The 21,085-nt window shown below is 45.7% G+C and overlaps 1 protein-coding gene across 1 annotated transcript in view; it reads right to left on the reverse strand.

Annotated features, from left to right (window-relative positions):
- Nucleotides 1-21,085, reverse strand: part of ITFG1 (integrin alpha FG-GAP repeat containing 1) — a 178,027-nt gene that overhangs the window by 59,392 nt on the left and 97,550 nt on the right. Inside the window, 1 exon segment of the mRNA XM_018553222.1 lies at nt 4,242-4,383. Coding sequence (XP_018408724.1) covers nt 4,242-4,383 — 142 coding nt within the window.

Raw genomic sequence — 21,085 nt, forward strand, 5'->3', positions numbered from 1 at the left:
TTTATTACTGTCTGTACAGACCCAACTCCTTTGCCCCTCCCCTCATCTCCCTGCACAGTCTTTTGTAGCAGGCAAAGGAGGGAGTGAAGGGGAATATTATAAAGTTTTATCTGATGACAGCTCTGAGTCTGCTGGGGCTTCTGACATCACATCCAAGATGGCGGCACCCAACAGAAGTCTCTGGGCTTTTGGATGTCTACACAAGGGAGGCTTGTACAGGTAAAACCATGCCTGAAATAACACACATATAACTGACCATAATGAATGGTATGGGGACAGGGTCTCTTGGGAGCACAATCTCACATCAACAGGGACGTCTTAGTTAATTAAAGCAGAACTTTGGCCAAGCAGCTAAATACACAGATGAGATACACATGTGGGAGATGTTTTACTTGCCAAGGGACCATCCAGTTATGAGATTTCCACAGCTCTGACTTTTTCTTTTCTGCAATTGAGTAAAACTTACAGGTCTCCTCCCCACCCCCAGCCTGTGACTGGACAGTGAAAGGTGAAGCAGCAGACTCATGAGCTCATCTCTCCGTCACTCTTCTATCTGCTCCTATCAGCATGCTGCTATCACTGATTGGCTTCTTGTGCTACCTCTTCAAATGTGGGCTCTGCTATACAGGACCTCTCCAGAGAGACCACTGCTTCCACACAGTGAACTAGAGTCATTGCTGGCAGCGGACAGGCTTTTCTACTCTGGCAGTGGCTGCTTTATCAAGAAAACAAACTACATGAATTTTGTTTTGATTCACTGGGAATGCATTTAGGTGACTGAAACTGAAAGTTCAATTGCGCTTTAAGAGGAAGGAACCAGGTTCTCCTATTCATCAGCCATTTATGTTTGACATAGCAAGCAATGAATATACACCATCAGCCATAACATTATGACCACCGGCCTAATATTGAGTAGGTCCCCCTTCTCCTGACCCATTGAGGCATGGACTCCATTAGACCTCTGAAGGTGTGCTGTGGTATCTGGCACCAAGCCGTCAGTAGCAGATCCTTTAAGTCCTGTAAGTTATGAGGTGGGGACTCCATGGATCGGACTTGTTTTTCCAGCAGATGACTGACTGATTGAGATCTGGAGAATTTGAAGGCCAAGTCAACAGCTCGAAGTCGTTGTTGTGTTCCTCAAACCATTACTTGTACCATTTTTGCAGTGTGGCAGGGAGCATTATCCTGCTGAAAGAGGCCATTGACATTAGGGAATACCGTTTCCATGAAGGGGAGTACTTGGTCAGCATCAATGTTTAGGTAGGTGGTACGTGTCAATGTAACATCCACATGAATGGCAGGACCCAAGGTTTCCTAGCAGAACATTGCCCAAAGCGTCACACTGCCTCCGCTGGCCATTGTCTTCCCATAGTGCATCCTGGTGCCATCTCTTCTCCAGGTAAACGACTCACATGCACCCGGCCATTCACATGATGTAAAAGAAAACGTGATTCATCAGACCAGGCCACCTCCTTCCATGGCTCCGTGGTCTAGTTCTGATGCTCTTGTGCCCATTGTAGGCACTTTTTGGTGGTGGACATGGGGTCAGCATGGACACCTTGATCAGTCTGCAGCTTCGCAGCTCCATGCACAACAAACTGCGATCCTCTGTGTGTTCAGACACCTTTCTAAAGGAACCAGCATTCACTTTTTCACTAATTCGTTTATTGGATTGGTCTACACAGGCCAGCCTTTGCTCCCCATATGCATCAATGAGCCTTGGCCACCCATAACCCTGTTGCCTGTACCCCAGTTCTCCTTCCTTGGACCACTTTTGGTTGGTCCTGACCACTGCAGATCAGAAACATCCCTCATGAGCTGCATTTTTGGAATTTCCCTGACCCAGTCGTCTAGCCATCACAATTAGGCCCTTGTCAAAGTCCCTCAAATCCTTACACTTGTCCATTTTTTTCTGCTTCCAACACATCATCTTCAGGGACAAAATTTTCACTTCCAGGTGCCATTGTAATGTATTCCCCCCACCCCCCCCCACACACACACTTCTATGTGCCATTGTAATATTTCACTTGTTCTGCCTGTTGAAGGGGATCCTCTGAGACCCTGAAACATTGCATTGAGTGTATCATGCTATGTTGCTCAAGCATCAATAAATAGACGCATTCAATTTACTATTTGGAGTGCCGGTGTCTATATTTCTATTTGTGATTGTGACAGTCGCCATCCTTCGACAGCCGCAGCACCCACTTTAATATTTTGGAACAGCGGTTCAGAGTGCAATGGGTTCATGGACTGTATCCTGTGTGTATTGTAATATATCCCCCCACTTCCAGGTGCCATTGTAATATATCCCCCCACTTCCAGGTGCCATTGTAATATATCCCCCCACTTCCAGGTGCCATTGTAATATATCCCCCCCACTTCCAGGAGCCATTGTAATACATCCCCCCTCTTCCAGGTGCCATTATAACCAGATAATCAATTCACGTCACCTCTCAGTGGTCATAATGTTATGGCTGATCGGTGTAAGAACCAGAACATAATAAACTGGATATTCAATCTTAAAAAAAGTCTCCGGTGACACAACGCTGACATCAACATCAAAGTGATGGAACTTTAGAGACTGGCATTCTGGCATAGTTAATTATTTGAGATCAGACTTTATTAAAAGTTACGAGGACGAAAGTGGCGTGATATCACCACCACTCATAAATTTGTGTCATCAATTATTCAAGAGTCCGAGTCTCAAAAACCGATTCCTCCTCTTAACCCTTGCTGCTCCACAGATAACCACGTCGGAAGCTGCCAGGGCCACGTTTTCTTTTTCCCTCCATTGTGCCCGAGGTGATATATTCCCACAGCTAATCTCCCAACATAAAAACTGCGGTGGAGAAATGATGCCATAAAATGTACCGTATGTAATTATGCTCTTATCACCTAATGAAATATAATGGTTGGTGGTAATGAATCAGATTTAATTAAAAGGATATTAAGGCCCTTGCATCTTACGCCTATTACATGGCCTCTGTTCGATTAAATGGAACGCGTTAAAGATACAGGGTTGTGTGGAACGTGGCTTTGATCACAAAGAAGGGTATTTGTTATATCGTAAAATGTATTCTGCATGAATAAAATTCCTGGCATGTGACAATAGAGAGCAACCGATTCCATTTGCGAAAAGCTCCACCTTTTAATAATTAAAAAGCCAACCCTTAGCTCCAGTCTAGTGACTTTGCCTAGGCTGAGTTGATGTCATCTGTCTGCTGCAGGCAGGAGGAAGCATTTCCTCAGTCTCCTTTCATCCAGGGATCCCTCAGACTCGCTGCCCGGCTTCCTGATACCAGGAGTATCGAGCTAGGCATCGGAGCATTTGAGTGAGTACAAATACTCGCCCAAATACTCAACATCGGCACAAATACTAGTATCGGTATCGGTGCATCCCTACCTGTAATATATCATAAATAAATAATAAGTGGTTCAGAAAAAAAAAATTACTATGTACGTTTTGCAATTATATACCGTTTTACCATATTTGTTCATCCCATACTTAGGATCTGTTTCTTGCTTTGCAGTGGTACACACAGGTAGTGTTTTGCAGCTCCTTCACACAATGCAAGCCTATGCGTTGGCCCACTAACTGAAAACAATGCACTCCCTGTGCGGCAGATATCTCATCTCAGCAGCTATGAAGTAGTTAGGCAGAGTCATTGTAGCAGCTCATCTACGCTGCCTCTAGTGGCCAATCTACAGATCTACAAAATCTCTAAACTGAATACAATGGATGAATATGGCAGCACAAACTTGTAAAAAATGAGTCGTGCCATCTCATGCGCTGGCTGAAAATACTCTATACTGTCTGTTATAAAAATCAGCTCCGTGTCGAAAATAAACGATCCCTTTGCTTTGATATGATAGATCAAAGTATACATTTCAATGGCTCGGCTGCTGAAAGTCTTCTACAGGCCTGAAACCTGTACAAACCATTAAAAGCGCCGGTGACCCCCTGGAACATTCTTTTTTCGTTCCGGACCCGTAGCTCCGGTAACAAGAGATCTTCCCGACGAGCGGGATTGTGTGCCGCGGCATCAGAGGAGCGCAGCGGTTTTCATGAATCACGCTTGATCTGCCCGTGCATCTCAAAGTCTCCGCCTAATTAAGTCATTTGCTTTCATTATCTACCTCTGGCTCCGACAATCTGACATTACAGAGGAGCCGGGAGTGCGAATTCTAAAAGGGAAAGAGGGACGCGTGGCAATTAAAAGTAGCAAGAAAAGCGATCTCACGTCTTCGTAGATGTCAAAGAAGGTCGCCACCGCCGCGTCTTTTATTTGATTTAGGTCGGAGAGCTCCCAGTGGACTTCGAACACACGCGAGCATGTGGTGTTCTTGCAGGGGACGTTCTCCAAGAGGAAGGCTTGCTGGTTGCTGAGAAGAGAGAAAACAAAAGATTAGAAAATGAGGTCCATTACGGCAAGGGTTAATGTGTTACTGTGAGGAACAATGATATAGAAAAGCATTTAACGGCCAAACAAAAGCCTTGCACCTTTTAATCTCTAGCGCTGTACCTCTGCAGGATTTGGAACTGTTTTTTGCTTGCCAATGCTCTCTTAACTCTTACAGAAAATGATGCTTCTTGGTCTCCCATTGCAGTGGTCTGTGCTGGCAGAGTTCAGTAATAGCCACGCCCCTCACACAGGCTTATTAGAGCAGGGATGTCCAAACTCCGGCCCTCCAGCTATTTTGAAACTTCAAATCCCATGAAGCATCTCTCTCCGGGGAGCCATGTCTGTGAGAATCTTGCAAAGCCACCACAGCTGGAGGGCCGGAGTTTTGACATCCCAGTATTAGAGGGAAGGGCAGAGGGCGTGTCTAGCCAGGTGTGCTACCTTACTGAGAGCACTGGGTCTTCTCTAGTGCCTATTATAATGCATTTAGATGCACAAATTGCTGCAAGTGCAAAAAGGAGGGAAGACTACTAAAATGGAGATTTTTATGTCTATATGACTATATGATACCGATTCCTGTGATCTGAGATTTCACATTGGACTCTAAACCAGGGGAGGGGGGAATCTCTGGTCCTCTAGCTGCTATGGAACTACAAGTCCCATGAGGCACTGAAAGAGTGACTGACTCCCAAAGTCAAATGCATATTGGGATTTGTAGTTTAAAGCACAGCTGAAGGGCTGGCGTTATAGGGATTGCTCTTAAGTAGGCCTCATGTGTTAAAGTCATGCGTTGGAGGACTGCAATTATTCTGACTAGGTTGCTCTCACACTTGGGTTGGCTTGCTTGGTAGTCTCGGAAGCAACCAAGGGACCAAAGCATAAATAAAAGCATCACACCATAATATTTAGAGTTTTATCTGTAAAAAAATAAGTCAAGGCAACTGGACTTGCTGTATTTTTCTTGAAGACGTTTCACGGGTCATCCGACCAGCTTTCTCAATTCAGAGTGACTTGTACAAAAATTCTCTGGGAATTCTGAATTGAGAAAGCTGGTTGGACGACCAGTGAAACGTCTTCAAGAAAAATACAAAGTGAATGGATATGCTGCATTCTCAGTGATGTCACTGGTCTCAAGTGAATGGATAGGCTGCAATCTCAGTGATGTCATCGGTCTCTAGTGCATGGATGGGTTGTATGTTTAGTGATGTCATCAGTCTCAAGTGAACTGATAGGCTGCATTCTAAGTGATGTAATCAGACTCTAGTCAATGGATATGCTGCATTCTCAGTGATGTCACCGATCTCTAGTGATTGGATAGGCTGCATTCTCAGTGATGTCACCGGTCTCTAGTGAATGGATAGGCTGCATTCTCAGTGATGTCACCGGTCTCTAGTGAATGGATAGGCTGCATTCTCAGTGATGTCACCGGTCTCAAGTGAATAGATAGGCTGCATTCTCAGTGATGTCACCGGTCTCTAGTGAATGGATAGGCTGCATTCTCAGTGATGTCACTGGCCTCAAGTGAATAGATAGGCTGCCTTCTCAGGGATGTCACCGGTCTCTAGTGAATGGATAGGCTGCATTCTCAGTGATGTCACTGGTCTCAAGTGAATAGATAGGCTGCATACTAAACCAGCAAATGGCGACAAGCTTGATAATAAAATGGCAGTTACCCCAGTAAAATGTCAAACTACAAGCCACAATATTTTAACCTACACAGGTGCTCTTCTTCAATTCAATAACAAAGGCTAAAAGAATAGGACAGCTAAAGGAGACGCACAGAGCATACACATCTGTGTATGATTACATGCACAGCAACATTGCAGTCATGTGCACAGGTCCACTTTAGCAGCACTTGTTGCTTGCCGTTGCTGGGCACAGGACAATTATGGACAATCCAGGAAAATGAATTAAATTAGCAGAACGAGAGATAACTATCCGCATTTACAAAACACGGTGCGATGACCCTGAACATGCCGAGGCTCAGCCGTATCCCATCACCAGCCAGATTTGATAAGGACTGATCGATAATAGAGCAATCATTGCCAAATAACCATTATTACAGAAGGCAGAAATACTTTAGTTATGCTGAATAGCACTCTGCTTCTCATTCTCCGATGGAATGCAGAATGACAGGCTTATACCCATCAGTAATATCATTGAGTAGCCTATAAACAAGACTTTTTCAAAAATAAAAAGGCTGGTGTCTTGCCGCTTCCAAGATCTACAGTGAAATATCAATACAAGTCCTCAGGGATTGTGAGAATCCAAGAAACTGGCAGGGGAACCTAGAGAGGGCCTGAATTGTGGAAGCTGTGCCCCCCAAAAAAAAGGCAAGCAGAAGACAAAGGACTAGTTGTCAGTATTGCCCGTGGTTTTCCTGCAGTTGATCTTTTCCCCAATACTGGCTTATAATGCCTAGCTCTGCACTGTGTATCTGTTTGGAAGCGGCCATCTTGGTAGACACAGGGCTTGGCTTTCCCACGTTAGAGCGGACCCCTGATATCTAGTGATCTGATGGCTGATGAGGGAATGTTTAAAGAAGCAGCAGGAGAGGTAAAGGAAGCCAAGATCTACAGAATGGATAAAGCAGAAGCAGGGAGATCCTTGCACTGCAGGTCCTCAGGTGCAGCTTCCTCTCCAGCAAGGAGAACAGTGAGCAGCACAGTACTAATCTGGTGAGACTAGCAGTCAGAGTCAGCAGTGCCTTAGGTGATCTCGCACAGCACATGTAGAGCTATGAGGCTACAGAATAGGAGTGACTATGTACAGTTCACTGCTATTGTTCAGAAGACATTCCAGACAAAATGTAGATTTATCAGAGTACTGCTATGGCAGAATTAACATTTCTAGTTCTCCCCTATAAGAGAGCAGTTCAGGTCCAGTTAAACTAGAGGCATAAATGAAACATTAGCAGTTGTCATTGGGGACATCACTCAAAGTTAAATTGGTACATACACACTTGTACAAAAAGACAGAAAGTCTCCCTGTGAGGCCTCACAACCACAATTAGTGTGTTAAGGGGGCAATGCACAGGCACCTGGGTGGTTTACCCCCAGACCCGTACGGAGCTACAGACCATCTATTATGGGGCTGGAGGAAGTAAACAATGAATTATGTGAAACGTGGACGCATTCTCTGCCCCCCTCCCCTTCCCATTAACTTGAATCATGGGTGCTTCTCTGTAATGTACTTAGGCTTAAGGGCAAATCTTAATAATGGGCACGCGCATATTGGATTCTGTGCACGCAATTGTCAGCTCGCTAGGCATGTTGTTGCGCACGCATGTTCACTGACGTCTGATCCACTATGAAGTCAGTGCGAGTCCTGAATCCATTGCTGACTGGTCTCAGCTGTATCCTGACCCTGCTGCTTGGCTTCCTGTGTTCTGACCTGGCTTCATCCCTGACTCTGCTTCTGATTACCGACTTGGCACTTCTACCCGGCTACAGGCTTCCTTGTGTTCGATCCTGGCTTGTGACCCCGACTACTCTGCGTTTCTTGATTTGGCACCTTATCCTTGCAAGTGTTCCGCTGTGAATGATCCTGGCCTGTGACCTCGACTACTTTCCTGATTCACCTGTGGCTTCCACTGGGCTTTCCTGTTTGGACTCTGTGCTGTTACTCTTCAAGTCCGCTCCAGCCCATTACTCCACGTTGCTTCCCAGCCTGTGGCCTAGTCTCTGCCATTACCTCACTGAGGTCAACGCACTCAAATTCAGAAACTAGGGATGCACCGATACCACTTTTTTAAGACCAAGTACGAGTACCGATACTTTTGATCAAGTACTCGCAGATACCAATTACCGATACTTTTTCTTGAAGGGACAGGTCACATTTCTAAAGCAATACAAACTAATGCTTTAAGGTCACTTTCTTAAAATTATGATTCATGAGATGACGAGGGAGCATGACGCCGGCTTCCCGGCCAATCAGAATGCCAGGTGCTGCGTCATTACACGGCGCACGGCTTCCGGATTTGCTAGCTTCCTGGAGCCGGAGCCGTTTCCTGGCCAATCAGGAAACCGGGCAGCGTGTAATGATGCGCTGCCCGGCTTCCTGATACAGGAAGTACTCGTGCTAGGTATCGGAGCATTTGGGCGAGTACGAGTACTCACCCAAATACTGGGTATCGGCACCGATACCGATACTAGTATCGGTATCGGTGCATCCCTATCAGAAACCATGTTTACCATCGCAGTGGCACTCATGCGTCCCTGAGTCCTCACTCCTCCTGTTATCATCTCCAGGGAAGTTGGACTAGTGGTGCAAGGGTAGCCCTCTGGTCAGCTCAGTCTCCACCCAGGTACGTGACATTCTCCCTGCAGACATCCGTTAATATTTGAATTTAGACATTGGTGAATGGGAAGAGCACAAATCCCATTCGCTGCAGCGGCAGAGTGTCAGGAAACCAGGGGTGTCACCTCCCCACTGGGTCAGCGGGCACGGCGCAGGGTGCGGGTCTCCCTCCAGCCTGGCAGAACCACTGGCGCCCGGGTTGCAGGTGCGCATGCGCGGGTCGTGCGGCAGGTGCGCATGCGCAGTACGCAGGCTGCGCGCGCATCCCCAGGACCACAGATTAACCCTTTTGTACCTCTGCCTTCGGACGCTTCAGGCCATTTCCTGCCAGTGAGTTCCACTTCGTTCTTCTGCCAAACCATTGGCACTCCTGACACAGAGGGACTCGCAGATCAGTGTGGTGACGTCACCTTTCATGTATCGCCCTACATATGGATGTAACATGAACCATGGCCCCAAAGGTGGACTATGCCTTTAAATAAAGCTTCAACGATAAAGGAGAAGCCTAGAAAATCGAATAAATAATACAAAAGGCCTGAAAAATTCTATAAATAGCTCAGGATGCCTTGAATCTTCTGCAAATGATAAGGAAAGCCGAGACGGACCTATAAATAGCAGGCAGAGTTAACAATGATCTACATTCAGCTTGGCATGGATGAAGCAGGCATAGAAGATCTATTCCAGCACAGATACAAGTCTGAACGGTGAAGGTTCTCTACATTGCCCTGTAAGCGGAGTCCCCCCAGAGAGAGGCATGCCGGCTCTGTCACTTGGAATCTAGGCTCCATCTGTCATATAATAAAATATCTAGGACATGAAATGAAGGCACATATCCTGAACATGGTATGTATAGCACACGTCGCCCTGTGCGTCTCACGGCACATCATGACGGCAGAGCTTACTGTTTGCACTCCTTAAACGTGTTGAGCGAGATGAAAGAAGAAGGAAAATAAGTAAACTTATCCCAAGGTAAAAAAAAACACAAAAGGAACGTGGCAATTATCATCAAGCGAACAGGCTGCAGCTGTAGCAGAAGCGCCTCATTCATGCATGTGTGGCCGCGTTCGGGTGGCCGGAGTACAAAGACTTCATAAAGGCGGGCAGAGCAGCAACAATCCCTGGTCATTTAAAGTGGACCGCCTGGAAAAAATGTATTCAGAATGATTACACATCTGCTATGCTGCAAATAGCTGGGTGTAAGTTGATTTCCTGATGTTCAGTGCTAGTCACAACACACTTATAGCTGAGTGAGTCAGAGGGGGGACCCCCTCTTATAGCCCCGTATGGATTTTCACTTACAGAGATAGTGAAAAGATCAGCAGGCAGTGCTGGACTTTCCTGACAGAAAATCCTATAAGGTCTGTAAAGTGTCACAGAAGTACACAGAATATACACAGATATACTATAACTGACTAACTTGAAGTGTGTGAGAAAAAGAACAATCCTCTCTGGGTGATCGATGTGCATTGCAAGAGTTTAACAAACGTTGTTGCTGATTCCGATCTTTCTCTGTTCTGAAGAAAAGGCTGTTTGTTTCGCCAAGTCCTTTCAAGACTGATTCCTGAATGGGAGTCTTATTCTTAAATGGGAATGTCTGATTTCTGCATGGGATGGTCTGATTCTTAAATGAGAATGTCTGATGCCTGAATGGGAAAGTCTAATTTCTGAATGGGAGGGGGTCTGATTCCTGAATGGGAGGGTCTGATTCCTACATGGGAGGGTCTGATTTCTGAATGGGAGGGTTCTGATTTCTGAAAAGGGAGGGTCTGACTCCTGAATGGGATGGTCTGACTCCTGAATGGGAAGGGTCTACGCCCTGAATAGTAGGGGTCTGATACCTCAATGGGAGGGTCTGACTACAGAAACAGAGGAGCCTGATTACTCTAGAGCAGTGCTCCCCAACCTTTTTATCGCCGCGGACCGGTCAACGTTTGATAATTTTACCGCGGCCCGCTGAGGGGGGGGGCGTTGATTGTTTATATTTTAGATTGTTTTGATGTAATAATATTATAAATTATAATTAAAAATAATTAATAATTAAATATTATAATAGTGCATGCAGCATTGTTGCAGATCGCACTGGACCGGAAAACGCAGGCACTAATGTGTTATGCATTCCGGTGCCGCGATCGCACTGCAGGCGGGGGGCGAGGCTTCAGTACCATTGAGTTCAATGGACCACCACGCCCCCTCCTGCCCCAAAACACTCTTTTTTTTGGATCACTTATACATTTGGAGTCCAATAGACTGTATTGTTCAAGCTCTGATGAAGTGGGATTTTGGCCCCCAAAACATGTTGGTTGCCTTGTGTTTCCTTTGTTGATTTATGATATTAACAAAGGATGTTTGGATTCCCATGGCCAAGGTTTGACACTCTTTCTTGGCTCACTTATATGTTTGGGGTCCAGTAGATACCATATGCTATATTGTCCAAGCCCTGATAAAGCTTGATTTTTGGTCCCCGAAACTCATTGGCTGTCTTGTGTTTCTGTTGCCGACTTGTGATATTAACAAAGGACTTTCGGATTCTCATGGCCAAGGTTTGGCAATTGTTTTTGGCTCACTTATACGTTTGGTGTCCAATAGATACCATTGGCTACATTGTCCAAGCCCTGATGGTGATGGATTTTTGGCGCCTGAAATGTATTGACTGCCTTGTGTTTCTCCTGCCCTGTCTCTATTTTTACTTTTCTGCTATGGGTCTGTTTATTTGACATTTCCACTTTTACTGGTGTTTTAGGGTAACGCCCACTTTATAGTTGTTACATGTCCCCCACGCATACAATAATTGCTGCTTCCATTTTTATGTGATGTTCATGTGTTTAAAGTAAAACTGAAACAAAAACATTTCATTTTAATTTTTGGATAAAGTACAGGTGGGTTTAAACCCCATCAGTGGCTTGTGTTGTGTCTCTAAGACAGGAAGTGAAGAGAAATCACCCCATTGAAACATAGACCACAAAGAAAAAGAAAACTGACGAGTCTAGTTGTTTGTTTTTAGCCCCAAAACAGATCCGTGCATCGTGTGATATCTTCAATAAAACTTTTGTATAATAATGTCATATACTCACAAAGGTACTTACTAATGCGTTTAATTGGGGAAACATCTTAGAGCTCTGATGAGGGGGGTTCACCTTTAAAACGCGTCAGCAAGGCTGGAGGCAGGGACTGCATGCTGCTATACAGATTAGGGAACAACTCCAAATATCTGTTTTTTAGAGACGGTCTTACCTGGAATTATTTTATACTATGATATATGCTGTTTTGCTGAGTACCTCTGTGAGTCTATGACACTATTATACAAGTATTACTGTAGATATCACACCATGCCGGTGCACTTCCATCTGTTCTGTAGTGTCGTGCGAAGAATCTCAGTTTGAAGAGAGCTGAAGAGCTGTGGATTGTTATTTAGTACAAAAGGAACATTAGAATGTACTTTTCCTACAAATTCCTCTACAGCAAGATTGTATCCTTTCATCTCTCCAGCGCTGACACTTTGTATCTATTCGCAGCTTCTGTAACTCTTTTGTACTTTATCCAAAACAGTAAAGAAAAGTTTTAGTTATATATATACATGCTAAAGGATTCCTCCAAGCAGAGAGCCAGTTACACAACTGATATATAGCGTGTGTGTGTGTGTATGTGTGTGTATATACAGTGAGTGGCCAGTTTATTATGACCACCTGACGTTTGTAGGCAAATTAGCTATAATTTTGCGCTGAAGTTGCTAGAGGGCCAGACCATTATAAATAGGGAAGCAGGTTGTTTACCACGACAGTAGAAGTGATTTTTTTTCTGAAGATACGGGTAAACAACGCGATTTAACAGCCTTTGAACGTGGGATGATTGTTGGCGCTCGGAGCCATGGAGCGAGTATCAGCAAAACAGCAGAATTCGTTAAATGTTCAAGAGCAGCTGTTGTTAAAGTGTTTAAAGACTGGACTGTCAGCCGAAAATCCTGGTCTCAACGTGCGAATTGTGGCCGTCAGCAACTAGTCAATGTTAGGGCAGAACGGAGAGTGGCAAGACTGGTACAAGACAACAGAAGGGCAACAGTGCAGTGTCAGATTCCTCGCATCACCTTTCACCATCTCGTGGAGTCACGAGGCGGCCCAACGAAGTACTGATGGGATGGTCATAATAATCTGGCCGCTCAGTGTATAGCCTTATCCAATCCTACCCAGAATTCCCTCCTCTGCAGGCACATTCGATCCTTCACTCCACTATGGAGATAAGAGACAGAAGTGCCATATGGGTGAGGACAGCAGCGGAGACTGATGTGCAATCACCAGCAGGGAGATATAAATGTATTTCCTGGGATCATCTGTGGTTCACCGCTGACTCCATTTCCAGTGGTCATCACACATATCATTCTATTTAGGGGCTCGCTATGATTTGATGCATACAGTTGCAGGGTAAGAGCGATGGCAGCAGTGGCCAGCCCCGGTCAGTCTGTAGATATATACGACATACACCTCAGGGACTTGTTTATGAATCACTGGCTGATCGGAAATCAATGGCAGCTGATTGGAGAGGTTGGAGGGAGAAAGTATGTTAGCAAATACAAAGTGGTGAACGGATGGAGCTGAGAGGAGCGGGCATTGCATTCTCCATGCGGCCCAATGCTAAAGGTGGGCTTTCCTCAGACCATCTGTTATAACAATTCTGGGTTTCAAGCTAAACCCTAACCTTGCTAAAACCATAAAAGCCCAACTCCAGGCACACATTAATGGAGTTCTATATTTATTAAAACATCCTTAAAGCTGAGCTTCAGGATAAGGAAACATTCTCCTCATACAAGAGTCCTGTGTATTCTTCCTAAATCTTGGTGAGCTTTGTGTATTTCTTCCAGACCTGTGTGAGACTTGGAGCTTCCAGAAATAAAGACCGGTCACTGCTGCTCTCTCCCCTTGTGTAGGGTGACTGGTCTTGTCTCCGCCCCGCCTGTAATAAAGACCGGTCACTGCTACTCTCTCTGCTTATGCAGGGGGACTGGTCTTGTCTCCGCCCCGCCTGTAATAAAGACTGGTCGCTGCTGCTCTCTCTGCTTATGCAGGGGGACTGGTCTTGTCTCTGCCTCCTCCTGTAATAAAGACCGCTCACTGCTGCTCTCTCTCCTTGTGCAGGGGGACTGGTCTTTTCTCCACCCCCTCCTGTAATAAAGACCGGTCACTGCTGCTCTCTCTCCTTGTGCAGGGGGACTGGTCTTGTCTCCACGCTCTCCTGTAATAAAGACCGGTCACTGCTGCTCTCTCTCCTTGTGCAGGGTGACTGGTCTTGTCTCCACCCCCTCCTGTAATAAAGATCGGTCACTGGTCTCATCTCCGCCCCCTCCTGTAGTTTTCTGCAGGTAGCCTGTAGTGGGTGGAGCCTGCTGGGTTCTCCCACAGCTCTGCACAGGCTATGTACAGCACAGTGATAATGTCACTGCTAAGAACAGGAATAGAAGGGAAATATTCCAATGGGGACACTAGTTCTGGTGACCCTGCTGACCACAAGTGATTTACCTCTCTTTGGAGGGATTTCCTTTCACTTCCTGTTGTGACTATCAGACAGGAAGTGCAGTGAAATCTCCCCAACGAAACACAGGCAGCAAAAAAACAAAAAGGTGACGGAGGTTATAACTCTCCCTTACTCCCTTACTCTACCCAAGACTATAAAAAAAAAAAAAAAAAAGTTTTGGCTTCAGTTCTATTTTAAGCAAGTAAACATCACTTCAAATGAAAGCAGCAACTTTTATGTGAATGGGAACAAATATAAAGTAGGCGTTACCCCAAATCACCTTCAAAAGTGGAAATGCTCAATAAACAGACCCATAGCAGAAAAGTATAAATTGTTCTGGTCCATCGACAAGTTTGAGAGGAGAACTGGTTAATGAAATCTTCAAATTCAAAGAACTCCAGGTATGCATGAAGTTAACCCTTGCAGTGTGGCAACCCTTGTATCGCAAGGGTTAAAGGAGAACTATGGGGCGAGTGTTTTTCACTTACCTCATAGTTCTAGCCGACCTGTGACAATGAGACTGTTACAGGTCGGGAAGTGAGTGAACACATACCGGCGTTCGCTCACTTCTCGATCCTGTCACTGCTCTCTTGTGTGACAGGGGAGGGGCTGGATTCCCCCCTCCGATCCTCCAGCGCTGAGTTAATTTCTTTTATCTGAGCCCCCTAGAAAAAAATGAGCAGGTAACTTTTTACATTCCTGGAGCTCCACTTTAGGAAGACCTGATCCTCAGACCTGTGGCGATGAGTGCTCACCCCTCTAATCGTCCACTGTGACTGTGGTATGTCCCTCGGCAATCCTTGCATCTAAGGCCTCATTCACACACAACGCAAGCAAAATTGTATATTGCGTATATATATATGCGTATATGCGTGCACTATATGCAATCCCAGAATGCATCACTCGTAATGGAATTTTTAATGTGCTGTGCGCGTATACGCGCATAGGCGCGTAAATACGCAGAAATACGCTGCCCGGACACATCTCTGTTCCATTCTGTTTTTGCGCATATATACGCTACGCAAATATACGGCTCTATACGCGGCTGTGTGTATGGAGCCATTTATTTGCATAGGTTGCATATGGTACAATACGCACGTACGAAATTAGCAGGTAACTTTTTACATTCCTGGAGCTCCACTTTAAGAAGACTGAACATGTCTTTTGAAACTATATTCAATGCGAGACACTGCGCAGAATGTAAGAACAGAACGTAGACGCTTCTGCTGGAAAAATATATTTAATGATTTCTTTTCAAACAAACAAACTGGAATGTGTTTTTATATACATATATATATATATCTCTATCTGCCGCAAGTTCAGCATGAAGTCAAATCCAAGACTTTTATCTCCGCTTCCCATATGAGATGTCTGAAAAAAACACTCATAAACAAAGAAACAAAAACATATCAGTCTGCTTCTAAGAATAAACAAAGAATCGCCGTTTCCTTCCCAATCCCACCACAGAAAATGGTTGTCACCGAAAACCAATTAGCATATCCAGCAAGAAAATACGCCGTCATAGAAAAGCGCAGAAAACAATCAATTCCCCTGAACGGCTGTTGTGCATCAAAGACGGGTTATTGTTAGTCGAGGAGAAATGAAAGAGACTTGATCAAAATAAAAAGTTCAGGCTTTGTGTCTTGCCGCGGTTAATCTGTCTACAATCCCCCGCAGATGTTCACGAAGACGCAGCATCTGACCCTTGTCTGCATTTCAGCCATGGCAACAAGCACGATGAGAATCTGTTTTATGCCAGCAATGTGTGCTGCGGGTCAGGAACCTGTACAATTATGATGGAATCGGATGGTAATAAATAGAGCTGCATCGCGGCTAACTAGCTAGCACAGTTGCCTTGCAGCGCTAGGTCCCGGGGTTGACGTCCGCCCCCCCAGGGAGGTGACTGTTGTGCAATCTGCATCTTCTGGTGTGTGGGTTTTTATTCAGGTGCTTCAATTAATTCCTTGTATTTGACAACCCAAATCACTAAAATCTCACATGAGGCTACAGTTAAAGGAGAAGTATTGGGAGAGTAAAATGTACTCTTCCCAATACTCAGAGTCAGCTTGCGACATTGAAGGTCAGTCACCGCTGCCCACAGGGATTCCCCCCTTCCTTTTCTCTATTCCTCCAGTGCTCATTGGAGGGACAGACAGGGGAGGGGGCGGGCACAGCTGGCTCTAGAGAGGCAGAGACAACTGTCAATCAGGCAGCGAGGTGGATCCCAACAATAATATCGGCATCTTTCAAGGCTGCAGCGTGGCTCTGCGCTGTCACAAATAGCGGGCAGTAGCCTGCTTGATGCTGACTTTGGGCTATTGAGAAATATATTTGGATGAACGTTTTTCTGCCTGGAGTTCAGCTTTAAAGCAACACGTAGTTTGAATGAGCCTAAATGTCTCTGCGCAGGGCCGAGTCATATGTCAGCGCTCGATAAAACTATGACTCTGTTGGATATAATACTTACAATAAAAACATTAAATATTTACCGAGCTGACTTTTCACCATCCTATCAGAACTGGCAAGAAGCACTATTCATCCTTAACAACCACTTAATCTTCTGCTGCTTCAGCTCCTATAATGGTGCCCTTGCAATGATGGCTGTGCTGACTTTGCCAGCCGTCAACGGCTATCAGGAACACATCTCATCTCTATGATAAGCAGAGGGTGCTGCACAGCAAGGTACACCGCAGGTCAGTGCAGGGCCACCTATGACGGCGAACCTGAAAATGCTTGTTCATGTATATAAAACATTCATTTCTATTTTAACTAGAGATACTCTTCAAACTTCGGCCCTCCAGCTGCAGCTGAAGTACAAGTCTCATGAGGCATTGTAAGACTGACAGCCACAGTCATGATTCCCAGAGGCATGATCGGATGGAGGGCCAAAGGTCGTTTACCCCTGGTGCTGAGGAATATGGAGTAATATTTACTGTATTCCTCATTCCGGTAAGCTCCCTCCATCTATGCAACTGGCCCTGAAGCCTCTACTTTAAGGCGCTCCCAGCTGGCGGGCACACACTGATGTCATCACGTACAATACAGGGCCAGGAGCTCGGCACTGTACATAAAGATGGTGAGGGCCCATCCACAGCCCTCAGCGTCAGAGAGAAGAGGAGAACACAGAAGCACGGAATAAGTTCAGCATCACACTTTATTCCTCTACCTCTAAGCAAAAATAAGCATTTAACTCTAGCATGGAGGGTGTATGTGTGTGGGTGGGTGTGTGTGTTGGGTTTTGGTTGGGTGGGTGGTTAGTTGGGAGGTTGGTTGGGTGGGTGGGTGTCAGGATCCAGAGCACCCCCAGGTGGTGCTGGAGCCAGGTCCTGCAGTTCCTGTGCTCGCCTGCGGGTGTCTCCAGCAGCCAGGGACTGTAAGGAACCTGCAGCTCCAGTACTCACCTGCGGGTGTGCCCCAGCTGTGAGTGATCATCCCATCACCTGGTGCTTCCTGGGAGGGTATTTAGGCCCTACCTGCAGTCAGGAAGCTGGGTCAGTATTGCGTCGCCTGCACTTGACTGATTCCCATAAACCTGAACCCTGCTCCCTATCTGCAGACCTGTCACCGACCCGGCTTGTTACCCGACCACTCTCCTTGAATACTGTTCCTGTACCGCGCTGCCCTCCTGTTAACGACCCGGCTTGTACCTGACCACTCTCCTTGTATCCTGAGGCCTGCCGTATATCTGCAGGCCTGTTACCCCTCCTTGTTGTTATTCCCCCTGGCTGTAGGTGTGTGTTTGTCCCAATGGTGGGTTGTTACTTCACTGCTAAACCTGTGGGGGGTTGAGGGGGTTTGTAGTTTTGTTGATGTGCACCAAATAAACTGTGTGCATAGAACCCTATCCTGTGTGGGCATATTAATTTGGTCATCCTGCGTGGGTACCTGCATGAGGTGTGAGGACGCCTGTGCATGGTACCCTGACAGTGGGTGGTTGGTTGGGTGGGGCGCACCGGAAGGGTATTTTTTTTCTTCTAATTCCCAAAGTTCAACTTTAAAGCCCAAATTCACCTCTCCTGCCCCCCGGGCACTCCCCCTGAAGGTGTTTCATGCTAGATTTTTCATACTTACCTTTTTCGGAAGTCTTTAGGCCGGTCAGGTGATACCACAAGGTCCTCTGCGGAGACTACCCCTGCCCATAAAACCTTGCACTCACAGTCTGTCCTCAGTCTTCTGGGTCCACCACCAAACACTGAGGACATCTTGTGGCAAAAACAGAGTATAGCGGGGGACAGCTCTGGATTGGAGATGCATTTTTTTTAACACTTATGGAGGGACATTTATAAAAAAAAAAATACCAAGAGTTGGGTTTTGAAAACTATTTTAAAATGAATAATATAATTGTAGCCTAACCTCCCTTAGGAGCGTGTTTGCCTACACGCAGGTCTCTTTACCGTCCTCCTGAATAAACCGGGATACTTTACATCTCATAATTAGTTACATCATTTCCAGAGATACATTAGATTGCTTTTGATGTGAACCACCCCGAAGGGACTCGTATATTACGGTTAATCCGGACACTGAAGCAGCTTTCAGGCAATTGGCCATCAATTCTCTCACACTTGCTGGAGTCTCGGGAATTCTTAAAATAAACCGAGCCTTGGAAGAGACGACACAAATTATATTTTGATGGAGTGAACTGTGGGGAACAAGAAGCAGCCTGAGAAGGATTAACCGGGTTTAAATCACTGGCGCAGCGGCGTGTGATCTGTGTCGGGAGGAGGCGGGATGCTGCGGGAGACGTATGGGCCACGATTGTCATTGCTCTGTGCTTTGGCCTGTCACCGTGAGAATACACCGAAGCTGTGCTGTGAGTTTGTGCTGCTCAGCTCCCTGCTATATGACACTGGGGGGCCAACAGGCTTTCCCAGAGAGCTAATCAAAGAACATTGCTTTATACAGTGGTACCTCGGTTCACGAACGTAATTCGTTCCACGATTCTGGTCGCGAACTGAATCAAACTGTGATCAGACCGCGATCTTGACTAGAGGAAGCCACGACCAGTGTCAGAGCAGAGAAGATGGCTGCGGTTGTGTTCGTCACCCAATGCGGAGTTCGGGAACGGAAGCAAAATTCTGCCGAACTTCCTGTTCGCGAACCAAATTGTTCGCAAACAGAAGCGTTCGTGCACCGAGTTACCACTGTATTTGGCGGTACTTTTCACTAATTTTTTGCTAAATATCTCTACAGCCAGTAGGGGAGATTCATACAAGTCGGCCAGAAAACATAGCAGGGTTGGTAACCTCACTTTTCACCTTTCGCTGTTCATTATTTCACAAATGATTATTTAATACAAGGTATCTTCCGCAGACAATGCTGGGCTTTCTAATAGAAAAGCCCACCAGTATCAGAATGCTTCTGCATCCCAGTGTACAATGGCTAATTCAGATGGTCCTGTCTCTGCTAGGAAAGTGGGAGGGTCATTCGTCTGATGTCACCTACTTTTCAGCTCTGTTTCTCTTCGTTGAATTTTTTAAACTCTGAAAAAGCAACTGAATTTATATTTTACATACGCTTTAAGTGATACTTAAGGTTATTGAGTGACTTGCTATTACCAGACCGTTTATTAACCATCGCTGCACTTAATAGATCGTTATTCTTCCTGCAAAGGCATTACAAAACCACAACAAGGCTGCATAAAAGGTTCTCAATGCCACGTGTGTTTACCTTGTACCAGCAAAGAGTTGTTGTTGACTTATTAAGCTTCTACTTATTCTTTATTTTTATTTTATTTTACGGTAATATCATATAAAAAGCAATCATCATTTATCCGCTTCAAGGATCAGTGTGCATTGAAGAGCTTAATAAAAGCACAAGTGTGAATAAAAGCCCTGCAACTCAATCAACTAGCCAGATGCTAGATGTGCAAGACGGCACTGATCACACTTACTGATGGACGTCGTGGACAGAGGAACCCAAAAAAGTGAACTCTTATAAACTCTCCTTTACCAGAGATCAGCCTTTAAAGTGGAAGTTCACCTAGAATTACTCTATGGACATTAAACAGCCGTATAACACATGCAATTGGGTAAATGCTTAAATTCTGTACGTGCCGCTGTTGTTCAGCAATCATAGTTGTAAATTGTGGGCCAATGAACAGCAACACAATGCAACGCATTGTGTTGCTGAGCCCCCCTTGTGCTATCAACATCATTAACAGCATCACGGCACAGAGAAAGTGTTTCCTAGTCAGGCTTTGCAATTACAAGACATAGATATTATTGGGGGGTGAGCGACAATATGGGTTGAGGGGTGTCAATTGTAAATAGCCGGAAAATTCCAATGTTGACAGCTGGACAACCGCAGCATAAAACAGAATACAAACTTGTTGCTATGCATTTATCAATCTACACGTGTTACATGGCTGCGTATTGTTCATAGAGGTATTTCCAGTGAAAGCACTTTTAAAGCTACAACATCACAGACATTACAGGAAATTGTGCACTCCCAACAGTTTAGGCAATGCTGTTTTCTGTTGTAACATGACTGTGCTCCTGTGCACAAAGCCAGCTCCAAAAAGACTTGGTTTGATGAGTTTGGGGTGGTGGACCTCAAGTGGCCTACACCAGAGGCGTCCCCAGACCAGGTGTACCTTGGTGCGACCGCCCGGTTTCCCCTGCTGGGACGTCATCACGCAAGAGCGTAATGACATCACGTGCACTAACTGCTGGCGGTCATCTCAGTGATAGACGCCGGCAGAGAGAGAAGACGTGCATCCAGTGAGATAAGGTATGCCGCTGGGTCCCCTCCTCTCTCTTGCAGCTGTTGGACTCTCGGTTCATGACCGAGTGCCCGGCTGTTCAGAGGGAGGTGACACCAAAATGACTGTCGGTCATTTTGGTGTCACTCCCTCTAACAGTGTCACCTGCACACCACCTTGT

This window comes from Nanorana parkeri, unplaced genomic scaffold (assembly GCF_000935625.1).
Source record: "Nanorana parkeri isolate BGI_ZX_2015 unplaced genomic scaffold, ASM93562v1 scaffold6, whole genome shotgun sequence".
NCBI lineage: Eukaryota > Metazoa > Chordata > Amphibia > Anura > Dicroglossidae > Nanorana > Nanorana parkeri.